This window comes from Desmodus rotundus, chromosome 12 (genome assembly GCF_022682495.2).
Source record: "Desmodus rotundus isolate HL8 chromosome 12, HLdesRot8A.1, whole genome shotgun sequence".
In the NCBI taxonomy this organism is placed as follows: domain Eukaryota; kingdom Metazoa; phylum Chordata; class Mammalia; order Chiroptera; family Phyllostomidae; genus Desmodus; species Desmodus rotundus.
In genome coordinates, this window is record NC_071398.1 from 41518571 (window position 1) to 41531856 (window position 13286).

The 13286-nt window shown below is 52.0% G+C and overlaps 1 protein-coding gene across 1 annotated transcript; it reads left to right on the forward strand.

Moving 5' to 3' along the window:
* Positions 1 to 3470: 3470 nt before the first annotated feature.
* LOC112312884 (CD177 antigen-like) lies at positions 3471 to 11439 on the forward strand. Its single transcript, XM_045202885.3, has 9 exons — positions 3471 to 3537; positions 3613 to 3753; positions 4017 to 4202; positions 4868 to 4987; positions 5141 to 5257; positions 9473 to 9613; positions 10249 to 10434; positions 10570 to 10701; positions 10971 to 11439. The coding sequence occupies exons 1-9, from the start codon at positions 3486 to 3488 to the stop codon at positions 11237 to 11239; spliced, it is 1344 nt and encodes a 447-aa protein (XP_045058820.2). The 5' UTR covers positions 3471 to 3485; the 3' UTR covers positions 11240 to 11439.
* The last annotated feature ends 1847 nt before the right edge of the window (positions 11440 to 13286 follow it).

Below are 13286 nucleotides of genomic sequence, written 5' to 3' on the forward strand. Positions count from 1 at the left end.
AATATGAACAGTGAAAATGACAGCAAACTCACAGTTATTAACAACCATACCTAAAACAAAAACAAAAGAAAACTAAGCAAACAACTAGAACAGAAACAGAACCACAGAAATGGAGATCACATGGAGGGTTATCAATAGGGGATTGGGAGGGGGAGAGAGGGGGGAAAGGTACAGAGAATAAATAGCATAAATGATAGGTGGAAAATAGACAGGGGGAGGGTAAGAATAGTGTAGGAAATGTAGAAGCCAAAGAACTTATAAGTATGACCCTTGGACATGAATATAGGGGGGGAATGTGGGAGGGACGGGGTGGGCAGGATGGAGTTGAGTAAAGGGGCGGAAATGGGACAACTGTAATAGCATAATCAATAAATATATCAAAAAAAAAAATTAGGGAAAAAAGAGAAATAATCCTGTAAAGACAGGTGGACCTTCTGGACCCTCCATAGCTCTCCTGTGTGGACCGGGCCCAGTGTGGGGTCTCGCCCAGGACTTAGAGATGAGAAGACAGATGGGGACAGTCACTGCCCAGGAAGATTAGGGCAGGGACAGAGGTAGGGGCTGGACCTGGGGAAACCCCAAGGGGAGGTACTTGCTCCTTCAGTCAGTAAGGAAGTCTCAGGGGGAAGTGTGTTTACTGGAGATAAGTATGGAGGCAGCCCCATGGAAATGCTACAGGGCCAGGCTTTGTCAACTGTAGGTAAAACCTGAGAACAAATTCTGACCTGACCCAGCCTTCTGCTACCTGGGGAGCCCAGTGGCCAGTGAGGGAGAAGAAAGCAGAGTGAGTTTGCCAAAGTGTGAGCTGAGGGGCCCAGATCTGACTCTCCCTTGGACACAGCCTGACCTAGAGGTCTTGGCTGGCTTCTTTCCCTTGTCGGTGTCTGGATCCTCTTCTCAATAGAACAGGGAGTTGTTGCCATTGTTGCCCCCAATGAAAAGGGAAGAAAGGAAAGAAGGCAGTCCTGGCAGTGCTGGGTGAATGCACTAGAGCTGTTAAGTATGGCACTCTAGACAGTTGGTAATGTAAGGTAGTGTTTGCCATTGTTCGTATTTCTGTTCTTGTGATGAAGCTGGTGTTCCTAGAAGTTCACAGAAGATCCCTACACAGGTGTCATGGTTGGAAGCCGGCCCCTGGGGCCAAGTCATCCCCAGCCCTGGAATGTGTGCACCATGTTCCACCCGGATGCCCTTGGCTGGCTGGCTTGGGCTGACAACACCTCAGACCTGCCCCTTCTCTGCAGAGTTGACCTCACCCAGCAGGAGCCACTAACCACACACCCTTCACTCCCTCCACTCGGGGGCAGACCTTGGCTTATGGCTTACAGGAATGGAGGTGTGAAAGGGTGGTGTTCTTTCACTGCTGGTCCAACTGTGTGGTGCCATGTGTGGGGTCGAACTAAAGTGTGATTCCAGCCCAGACCCCTCTGTCCTTCGTCTCCCTTCCCTCCCAGCCTGCTTCCCTCACTCCCCTTCCTTGAAAATGCTCCCTCAGGAAAGTATCTGAAGAAGAAGCTCTGTCTCAGGTTCTGCTTCTAGAACATTTATCTCAAGGAAAGTACTTCCTGGCTGTGGTGTGTATTAGAAATTCCAGTTGACACAACAAATACATCATCAAATTAAGTGCTTCTGATTTAACATAATAGATATTTCTTTCTCGCTTGCAGCATGTGTACTTGGTGGAGTATTTTGGGGGAGGGAGGTGTCCTCTGCCCTACTCACACTCTCAGGGACTGAGGCTGATGGAAGCTGAGCCATAATCTGAGTCTGGCTCCAAGATCACCCTTGACGGTCACAAAGATGGGAGAAGAAGTCACCTCTTCTTCTTAATCACTGAGGCTCAGAATTGACACCCATCATTTCTGCTCTTGTTCCATTGGTAGAAACTAGTCACATGGTCCACCTACAGGCAATGGTGGCTGGGAAGTGCAGTCCCTACGTGGGTAGGTATTTCTGCCACACTGTGTGACCTTGAGCAAGTTATTTTATTTTTCTGGAATTTAGTTTATTTACCTTTATAACTAGGTAATTAATAGGATCCCCCTCATAGTTGTGGGCGTGAATCAATGAGTTAAAATATACAAAGTGCTTGGACTAGGGCTTGGATAGAGTAAGGGCTCATAATATTAGCTATTATTATCATGTGTTGAGGATCCACTTTGGGTTATAGAGATAATCCTCCATCCATGACCTGCAGATAGTCATTACACCTGTGTGACCGAGGAGAAGGAAGTAGTTCAGAGAGGGGTTCCACAGTTAGGGAGCAACAGGATCAGGCCAGGTAGCCAACATAACTTTACAACAAGGACTGTCAGACTTTTTGCTAAAGAGCCCCATGCCCAGCCTTTGCATTTGCCTTTTGAAAGATGCAGAATCCCAGGTAGGTTGCCTTAATGTCCTGACTTAGTCTACCTGGCCGGGCCCCTACCAGCCTTTCCACTCCTGTCCTCTATCACTCCCTCTTTAGCCAAATCAGTCTAGCCCTGCTTTCTTTATAATCCTCACAAAATCCAAGCTTGATCCCACCTCAGGACCTTTGCAAACATTCTCCCCTCTGCCTGGAATACTCTTCCCTCCTGTCTTTCCATGGCAGGCTCTTTCTTTTTACTCTGCCCTCAGCTCAGTGATCTCCTTCTCAGGGAGGCCCTCCCTGTTCCCAGTTCACATACTCTCACATCAACTGCCCAGCACCCAGCTAAGATTTTTTGTGCTCATTTGTTTATTTAGTGTCTGTGTCTCTTGGTCTCTTGTTAGGCTGCGAGCTCAAGAAAAGCAGGGAGACCCTCATTCTTGTTGGTCTTCTTGTATCCCCAGCAACTGGGAAAGTACCTGGTACAAAGTTCAGTCTCAGTAAATATTTGTTTACTATAACAAGAAATTAATGCACCACCCGATAGCCTATGTGTCTCTTTACTCAACTCCTTTCCCCTCTTCCCCTCTGGGAGGCAGAGGTTAACGTAGAAAAGCCATAGGGACCAGGCAAGACCCACCACTCATGTCCTAACAGGCAGTTGGGTCACTTCCCCACCTGAGGCCAGAAGGTGGCCAGGTTGCCCTGAGAAATGAGGAAACTGCCTTCACAAACTACCCTGGAACAAGGTGGGAGTGGGGACCTGCACAGCTGGGCTCAGGAGGAAAGAAGGCTGGGGATCTGGACCAATAGAGCTGGGGGTTCAGAGTGCCTCAGTTTTAAAGTGTTGAGTGGTCTGGAGTTTGGACTCCTGGCACCAAAGATAGAGGGATGCCTAGGCTTCTGGCTCAAAGATACAAGGGTGCTGTGAGGCTAGACTCCTGGGTCATAAGGAAGAGGAAGGACTCAGATTTCTCGGCCTTAACTTGATGAGATTAGGAAAGTGGGCCCAGACCAACTTTGGCAAGGTCCTCCACTCCCCACCCTTTCCTGGCTGCACTGGGTGAAGAGTGATATAAAAGGGCTGTTTCCTACAAGAAAGAGCAGGAGTGAGAGAGCTGTAGCAGCCTTGACCATGAGCCCTGCCCTGCTGCCAGCCCTCCTGGGCCTCACCCTTGTACTACCCCGTGAGTGAAGACCCCAACTGGGGAGGGGTTTTCCTGGGAGGATGGACTAAAATGGATTTTCTGTTCTCATCTCAGGAGCACAGGCCCTGACCTGTCAGTCGGGAGCGCTGCTGTCTGTGAAGAATGTGACAGAACCGCCCTTTCAGTGGACAGCAGAGAAGAAGATCTGCAGCGAGGGCTGGGGTTGCCAAGACACGGTGATGCTCCTTGAGAACGGTGAGACGGACCCCATACACCCCAGGCATGACCAACACCCAGATGTGTGCAAGGATCTCCCTCCTCCTGACCAGTCCTGCCTGCCTTCTGGGTGTGGACTCAGGAAACCCCCTCCCTCATACCAGGAACTGTGCCCTCCTCCGCAGGAGGAAACCCTCTGGAGACCAGGCTCCTCCTCTTCAGCCCTTTACCCAATCCACAGACCCTCCCTCTAGGAACCCAGAGTCCTGATCCTCACCCGGCCTGACCCCTCTGTCATCCAGGACCCCAAGTGCTCCTAGTGTTCACCAAGGGCTGTACCCAGAAAAAGGATCAAGAGGCCCGTGTCACCCAGCACCGGGCAGGCCCTGGCCTCTCCATTGTCTCCTACACCCGTGTGTGTCGCCACAAGGACCTCTGCAATGACCTCTCCAGCACCCACCCTCTCTGGTCCCCACCCCCTCCTGCAGGTGAGACAGGAGGGAGAGGAGGAGGAGAGAAGAGGGGCTGTGGGGAGGAGGGGAGCACAGAGGGAGTGTTCACTTAGACCCCTCCTGGTCACCTGGCCTGTCCACACTCTCCAGGACTCCCTCCCCTGGCCCAGCTTCCTCTCACAGTCCTGGGGCAGCAAACCAGACTGCACCTCAGACTCTGGAGATGGCCCGAACCTGGGCCGTGCTCCCTTTTCTATACTGTTGGGCTTGGTTCACTCATGTCTCATTTAGGGTTTTGTTATTTCCTCTTCTGAAGTGAACTTAGCCTATAACGCTTCACTGTCCTTGTCTGATCCTAAACTGGGATTGGGGTGATGCTCTGCCTACTCTTCCCTTCAGGGCATTCTGTCAGCTTGGACTGTGTAGTGAAGTTATGGGGCAACACTCCCTTTGTTCCTCCCAGGACACGCCTCTGGGATCAGCCCCTGTTGCTTCTCCCAGATCTCATTACCCCCCACCTTGCTCTCTCCACATGACCCCAACTTCCTGCATCCCAGGCCTACCTGAGAGGAACCTGAACAGGGCAAGTCTGGGGAGACTGAGGAGGTTGATTCCGGAGGCCAGAAAAGGAGGTGGTTAGAAGGCACCAGATCCAAATGCAGAGGCAGCTCAGTCTTTCCTTCCTCCCTCTCACTTCCCAGTCCCAGGGTCCGTGCGGTGCCCAGCCTGCTTGTCTATGGAAAGCTGTGAATCTGCGACAGAGGTGACCTGCCCCATTGGGCACACACACTGCTACAATGGGGTCCTCCAGTTCAGGGAAGGTGAGCTGGGATGTGGGGGGTCCATGTAGGCACTGAAGGCAGGGAGGCAGCTAAGACCTGGGACTTGGAGGAGGGTGGGTCTGTCTTCTCAGGGTTGGATGGTCCCAGTGGTGGGATCTCACCCTCTCTCACTCTCCTGACCCCTTCCCACAGGGGATATCAACAGGATACTGAGAGTCCAGGGATGCATGTCCGAAGCAGCCTGCAACCTGCTTAATGAGACTCGGGAGATTGGGCCTTTGTCTGTGAGTGAAAACTGTGATGTTGACGGTGAGTCCCACACCTGGAAGATGTGATTGTGTCCTTCCCCCACAGCCTTGGGGTATGATGACCCTTGAAAGCGGGGATTCCAGCACATCCCACCAACAGAAGCACATTACTCACTCAGATATGTGCAACGTGAGGAATTGTCATAGTAGGTGCTTTGGGGTGAAGATGCCTGTAAGAGGTGTCCAGATAAAGGAGAGAGACGGGCACATGGTCCAGGGGACAGATATAGGACAGGAACTCACTGGTGGGTATTTTAAGAGACACCAGGACTGGCCAACTATGTGAGGGCAGACTGTGCACATGGGAGGGAGTGGGGAGCAGGGAGAAATGTCAAGTGGCACATAGGGCTGCGTGCCTTGCATTCTGCTTTATCCATTGGATGCAGATGTGAATGCAGAGTGCCTGGTTCTCATGCTGGGAGTGACTCATTGTCTTCAGTTCTATATCACCACACTCTTGACCTTGGGTAGCCCTGGGTCTCTCACCTCTTCTCAACCACCCTACCTCTCCCACCCTCACCCATCCCCCACCCGTGGTACTAGAGCACCCCAGTATCCATGCTGCACAGCAAGGAGGGTCAGAGAGAAAACCGAGATGCTTCAGGTGTGATAGGGACAGCAGGAGCCAAGCAGGGACATTCAGAGTGTCCCCAACACTCACAAAAACAAAGCCCAACCATTCACTGGGCAGACTGACAATGTCCTGGAGTGTCTCAGTGAGGACAGGAGTCAGGGAGGGGAGTGGGGATTTAGCAGAGTGGGAAGAGAACCTTCTTTGTCCAAACCTTAGTTTCCTCATCTGCCCACAGCACCCAGCCCTTAAAGCTTCAAGGAGAATGTTGAGTGGATTCAGCAAACAGTCCTCTGCTTGGATCCCTCTGGCTAGACTGGGAGCAATGAGGACAGGGCTTGGATGTCACCAACACCAATGTTTCCAGCCTGCGGCAGCACGAGGACTAGCTCAGACTGAAAAGTCAGTTTGTGCAGGATTCCAAGGTCTCCTGTGGGGACTGCAGAGAACTCAGACCCTGTCCCTGTCCTAAAGGGCCTCCAGGACAAGGAGATGAGACATCACAAATGCAGATGGTCACAGGGCTGTGGTAAAGCGGCCTGGGGAAGCTGTGAGGAGAAAATAGTAATGTCCTGGGGGTGAGTGTCAAGGAGAGCTTCGCAGAGTAGGTGACCTGTGAGCTGTGCCTTAAAGATTAGCTGCAGTTTTTAGTAGAAGAGGAAGAGAACATGAAGAAGCAGAGGAAACAGCATGTGCAAAGGCCTGGAGATGGGAATAAGCCTGCTCTTTCCAGAAAGAGCTCCTCAGCTCAGTCTGAGAGGTCTCATTCAGAGGATAGGAGCAGCTGGGACTGGGGGATGATTACCAAGTTTTGGGGGAGACAATGTGTGTGTGGGTGACCTCAGGAGAGCTATTCCAAGCAGAAGGATCAGTGGTTCAAGGCCAGGGAGGCCAGACATGACCTGGTGTGTCTTGGGAATGGATATTGGTGCAGGAGCCTTGGGGGGGGGGGCCCTGGTGCTGGTTCAAGTAACTACAAAACCTGACTGAAGGGTTATCCTTTCTTCTGTGGGCAAGGGATCCATGGACATGTATTGACCATGGAGGGATAGTCTGAGTCTCTCTTTTTGATTATTCTGTTGAATTGTCTGGTCCTCAATCTAAGACTAGGCTCATAATCCAGAAGGCATTCCTGAAACAAATCCAATGTAACCCATGCACCATACTGTACCACACAGACATGGAGCACCCAATACACACAACAAACATAACCAGACTCACCATGCTGCAAGCACAACACACCAGCACACATATGCCTCCTTACACCTAACACATACCACTAACTTCATACACCACACAGCCTATCACATGCCAACACACCACACATAAACCAGAGATACACAAAACTCACACCATGGCACACCTGTGCAAACCACATACACCATACACACACACCACACATACACACACCATGCAAACATGTTACATACACATCATATGCCAAATACACCCGTGTACATGCACTTCCCCGTGTGCCTTACATGGGCACTACATGCACGTGCCATGCAGACATGTTACATACATATCATATACCTCGTTCACCCATGCAAATACACTTCCCCACGTACCTTACACACACACTACATGCACAACACACATGCACATAAAGCACAGCTACTGTTCCACAGATGCATATTCCTAATACATAAACTTATGCTGTTAGCTTTCAGCAATGGAGTCGGATCTTGGGAGATGTGTTTGCCTTCCCTGGTTCGGTCCAGTGCAGCAGTTGAACAAACATTTATTGAGCAATGGTAAGAACAGACCTCAGAAGCTGGGGTAAAACAAGATGTCATGGAGAGAGAAAGCCATTCCAGGGTGACAGACAGCTCCCAGGAAGACCTGGGGCTGGGGGAAGACTGGGTGCAAGAGCACAGGTTGCCCAAAGCAGGCCATGGCAGGAGCCCATTGAAGGAGAACAAAGGCCTGGAACGTGAATGGCCTTGACTGTCCTCCTTAGGAACTGGGCTGTGGTGCCAGTGAGGGCGGTGGGTCAGCACAGTCAGGAGGAGCACAGTGGCTAAGAACCTAGGTCTCAATCAGGGAGATGTGGGTTCCCATCTGAGTTGTGCCACTGAACCAGCTTTGGAGGATCACCACCTCTATGAGCCTCTTTCACCAAACTCAAGGAGGAGTGGGTGATTTCAGACAGTCGGGAGCAGAGGGGCACATGCAAAGGCCCTGGGGTGGGTGGGGGACTGCTGGGTGTTCAAGAAAGAGCCCAGAGGCCAGTGTAGCCCCAGAAGTGTGTTCAAAAGGGAGCAGAGCAGGGCACGTAGATGGAGAGACAGGGCCTTTGGAGCCATTTTTAGGGCATAAAATTTTATTATGAGTGGGTCAGGGACCTATTAGAATTTTCTGAGTAGAGGAGTCACATGAATAACCTTACCTTTTATGGGGATTCTTCTGGCTGCTGAATTAGAAATAGAGTAAGTGGGAAATAGGTGTGGGGGAGGGAATCCCCAGGGAGACTCAAGGTGAAGTGAGTCAGAGCCCCTGGGTCTTGGACACTGGTGGAAGCGGCGGAGGTGGTGAGAAATGGCCAGGGTCTGGTGGTGTTCGGTAGCTTAAGCCAACAGGATATCCTGATGGGTGCAACACGCAGTGTAAGACATAGAGATTGTTAAGAATGGCAGCAATGTTCTCAACTTGAGCAACTGCAAGTCAGGAGCTGCTCTTGACCAACATGTGGAAGGTGGGGGAGGGGAGAGCAAGGGCCAAGCTGGGAGGAGGGCAGCAGGAACCACAATGTTGTGGGCTGTGAAGTGAGGGAACGAGTGGTCCTCCTTCATGAGGCTGTTGTGAAGGTTACCCATGTTGGTGGATGCTGTGTCATCAGCCCAGGAGTTCCTGCATCACGTGACACGTCCCTGCTGGTGATGTGATGGCTGTAAGTGAAGGTCTAGGCTCCTGGGTTTCACACTGGACTCCTGAGAACCTCAGAGGCCAAGGTAGCTGAGCATGGTCATCAAACCCTGTCTTCCCATTCACTAGTCCCAGGGAGCCCAACTCAGCTCATTGTTAATGGCGGGACACTGGGAAATCTACTTCACAACTCCTCTGCCTCTGTTTTCCATGTTGAAAATGGGGAGCAGTAAGTAACACCACCTACATTGGTGGTCACTGTGAGAAAACGAGGTAACCCGGACCAGAGTGCGCCTTGGGAACCTTAAATGGGCTACTCCCTGGAAAGCAGTCACCACAGCTGGGCACACAGTAAACGCTCAGTACACACACTAGGCACTGGAGGAACTTTGTTTGGGACAGAGGGTTTCTCAGGTAAAACAATACAGGGTGTCAGTCTACACTCCTCGTCATCCAGATGGGACCTTGAGCCCCAGTGAGGGAAGGAGAGACAGCTCAGGTTAAGAAAGATCCATCCTCCTCTCCCACACCCCAGGGGAGGAGCAACCTTCAAGGGTGTTGAGCAAGGTCCCTGCAGATGCTGGAGCAGAAGTGGTGGTGTAAGGAATGGGGGCAGTCACAAACATCACAGGTCCCTTCTCAGCCTGAGATGAAGTGACTGTGTCCAGGTGACCCGAGCGTGACTCAGGAATGTGATCACCTTCTCAAACACGGGATCTGGAGGCAGAGACATGGCTTGTTCCTGGGCTGACACAAACCCTGCTGATTTCTTCTTTCCAGCTTTTCGGACCTGTCAACAGGGGGGCATGCATCAGATTAAACCAAACCTGGCTAAGGAACCCGTGGAATGGGATGCATCTGCAACCGTGACATGTGATTTGGAGGAGGTGTGTCAGGAGACACTTCTGCTCATAGATGTAGGTGCGTGGGCTGTGCACCAGGGCAGGACCACTGCACAGCGTCCTGGGTCTCCTGTCTGCATTCTGTCCCCTGAACTCCTGGAATTCTACACCTCACTATTCCCCTTTTTGCACCTTGCTGTCTGCTTCTGAAAGCTGGGGACTCAGTTCTGGCAGTAACATTACCTACTCTGCTGGGACATCATGAGGATGTATCCGATGGTCCATGCAGGTCTGAGAACAGAGCTGGTGCATGGTAACTTCAGTAACTTTGAGCCTTACTGAGCACCTGTTGAGGGCCAGGCTCTGTAGATCCCATTGGGTCTGCCTTCCTGCAGCTTTCCATGTCAGTGGGGAAAAAGGAAATTCAGAAGAGAAAGGAAATAGGGGGGAGATTAGGTGAAGATTGCAATTTGAAAAATTGGAAATCAGGCAAGGCTCTCCTGAGAAGGTGACATCTGAGCAAGAACTGAGAGGGGACAGAGCTGGGGGAGGACCAGGCTCAGGCTCCAGTCTTGGTCCTGCCTGCAACCACCCATGCTCTTGTACTCAGGGAACCTACGTTCACCCTCTGCCTGCCAAGCATCCTGGAATCCCTGGCTCCAGTCTCCCTCAGAGCCTCCCCTACCCGCACCCAGCTGTCACTCTCCCCCACAGGACGCACATCACTCATTGTGGGGAGCAAAGGCTGTATCAAGACTGAGACACAGAATTCCCGGACTGTCTCCATCCACTCAGGGCCCCCTGGCATGCTCATCGCCTCCTACACCCATTTCTGCACCTCCAACGGGTGCAACAGTGCCAACAGTACCAGTGTCCTGCTGAACTCCCTCCCTCATCCAGGTAGGGGAGCCAGGGGAAGGGGGAGAAAAGGAACATGGGGAGATAGAGCCCCAGAGATGAGAATATCTGAGTTCAAGGAGGGTGGCTGCAGCTGGGAGCAGAACTGTGCACCCCAACCCTCCCTTTGCTCCCCAGCTGCCCCTGCCCCAGGAGACCTGCAGTGTCCCGCCTGTGTGCAGATGAGTAGATCCTGTTCAAGCTCTGGAAATATCAGGTGCCCCAAGGGTACCACTCATTGTTATAAAGGTTACATCAGTGTCAAAGGAGGTGAGTGGTGAAGTTCCAGGTCCCAAGAATGAAGGGGCTGAGGTCCTGGATTCACTGCTGCTGTAGTGAGAGTGCCCTTGAGACCCTGGCTCATGGGTTTGAGGGTGAAGGGGGGCAGGGGACCCAGATTTCTAGATCTGAGGGTGGAGATGACTAAGATCCTAATCTCCTGGTCTGAGGGGTGGAGTGTTAGGGGTGGGACTCCCGGGTCTTAGGAATTTAAGTGTGTACTACTTTGAGACGCCTCTGACTCAGTCTTCACTCTCTAGGTGGGCTGACCACCCCGCTCAGCATTCAGGGCTGCATGGCCCAACCTTCCACCTCCTTGCTGAACCACACCAAGATGATTGGGCCATTCCACACAGTCGAGTTCCCTGAGGATGTGAATAAAGATCGCCAAAGTGGAGCTGCTCCTAAAGATCTCCAAAATGGGGCTGCTCCTGCCCTCTACCTGGCTCAGGCGGTGGGGCTGGGGATGTCCCTAGCTCTTTGGTGTGGGATGACCTCCCTGCTCACTCTATTTCCCTGTGATTCTTAGCCTCTGCTGACCCCTAAACCAAACCCTGCTCTGACTTCATAACCAAATACTGAATTGTTTTCCTGTCTTCTCCATGAATTCTCATCACACCCACAACCACACACATTGTGACCTGGTAGCAACATAAGGAAGGGCCTAGGAGCAGCTGAACTGGCCCTTTGGGAGCTGGACACTCAAAGAGTGGCCACATGTGTCTGATGAATAAAGGCATCATCTTTTCTCCCAGTGCTGGGGTTTCTCTATGGGAGGGGAGGGGAGGGCAGGGCTCACAGAGATCTGGGGTGAGGAGGAGAGGAATCCAGGGAGAGACTCACCATGCCAGGCCCTTCCTTCCCTGGTCTGGTGCACATCTCTTTCCCAGCTGGGGAGGTAGCAGAGCCTTTGGAGTTCTGCAGCCACAGGTATTTGGGCATCATTATGACCTGGGAGGTGAAAGTGCACTTTGACCAATGAGGCTTCTACTTAGGAGTCAGGATCCCTGCACAAACGGGGGACTCATCCCAGTGGAATCACTCCACATATGTGTTCATGTGAAGTGGGAAAACAAGAGGGTGTGCACAGTTTCCTGAGGCTGATGTCACAGGGTCTGTTACCGTCCTAGGCCTGAAAGGCAGAGAGAAGTCCTTGCTGTCACTAGGTCCCCAGGGTGGGGCAGGGGTTTAGAGAGGGCTGCCTGGCAGGAGCTCTGGCCTCAGGCTGAGAAATCTGACCAGCACACAGCAACAGGAGAGAGAGGGAGCTGCGGAGTGGGTGGCCCAGCCCCACTCAGTGCCCACCCTCTGGTCTCCTGTTGGGGCTCCCACTGACTGTACCCACCTGGAGGGCAGGATTTCCCATTGACACAGTCCCCAGAGATCTGCCCACAGCAGTGGAGAACAGCGGGGAGGAGGGGAGAGAGTGAGTCTGGAAAAGGAAACAGAGTGTCCATCACCGTCCACCCTTCTCCTTTTCACATTCTGTCCTTCCTTTGTTCAGGTGGAAATCAGAGTCTTCAGCAAAGGAGATAAACAATTCCTCTCCGTTACTTAATTGTGATAACATGGTGTGCTAATGTCAATTCCAGGGCCAGTTCTTTATCTACAGTGATGAGAGGAAGGTGGGGGTGGAAACCTGGACGTGTCCTGGAGGTGTCATTAGAGTTCCCTGCTTCCACCACCCATTCCATATTCTCCCCCCACCAGCCAACACCTACTCTGGACAGTTGCGTGAGGCAAATCTTCATTCTTATGGGAAGTGAGTGTTTGATGGTCTTGCCTCCATTGAGTTTCTGTCATTTTCCCCTGAACAGGGCCTCTGGCCAGTGAAATATGAAGATGTTCCCCCAACAACTCTCCTGACTCCCAAACATAGATTTCCTTGACCCAGCAACCCAGCCTCCCTCTGCTAGTCAGGTGCTGTCTGGCGATCAGCAGAGCGACCCCCTTCTTTCACATTCCAGCAGCAAGAGGAGCACAGAATGGCGGGGGGAGGGGGGCATTTGTGGCTTCCAAGTGATTAGAACTGTGGTGGGATTCCTCACCCACGCTAATATAAACCTGGTCTGCACTCTCTCCCTCTGGTATTAACCATTGGAAATCTGCAGGAGCCCATGGGTATGGGTGGAGAAAGGGGCAGGAGGAACAGGTGCCATGGATGTCTGAGCCACCTGCTGGGGTGTTCACATGTGTCCTCCATTCCTCTGTGAGCCAGATCCGATACTCACCTGCTTCATGGATGTGGGCACTGCTGAGCATGTCTAATGTCATGCTGTGGGGGCTCAGACAGCACCCAGTGCTTGCAGTTCAGTCACAATGGCCTGATGTCCTGTGGTCAGGAGCCCACTGTCTACTGGGATCCAGTAGTGAGGTAGGAGCTGCTCCCCTAAGAGAAAGATAGTTATGTGCAGAAGAGACATAACCTGTGCTCCAAGCCCCTAAAGTTCCACACTGTGACTGTCCCTAGTATCTCTTTATGTCACAGAAACTTACAATGGCATTGGGTCTGTTGCATCCTATGGCCTGAGTTTCAGGTCACTCGGGTTTCAAGCCTGAACTTTTATCAAAGCCTT

What these genes read in the sequence shown, in the direction of transcription:
- LOC112312884 (XM_045202885.3), top strand. Translation starts at nt 3,486, where the DNA reads ATGAGCCCTGCCCTGCTGCCAGCCCTCCTGGGCCTCACCCTTGTACTA. An exon ending in GGTCCTCCAGTTCAGGGAAG is followed by an intron (nt 4,988 to 5,140) that starts GTGAGCTGGGAT and finishes CCCTTCCCACAG; the next exon opens with GGGATATCAACAGGATACTG. An exon ending in TTACATCAGTGTCAAAGGAG is followed by an intron (nt 10,702 to 10,970) that starts GTGAGTGGTGAA and finishes TTCACTCTCTAG; the next exon opens with GTGGGCTGACCACCCCGCTC.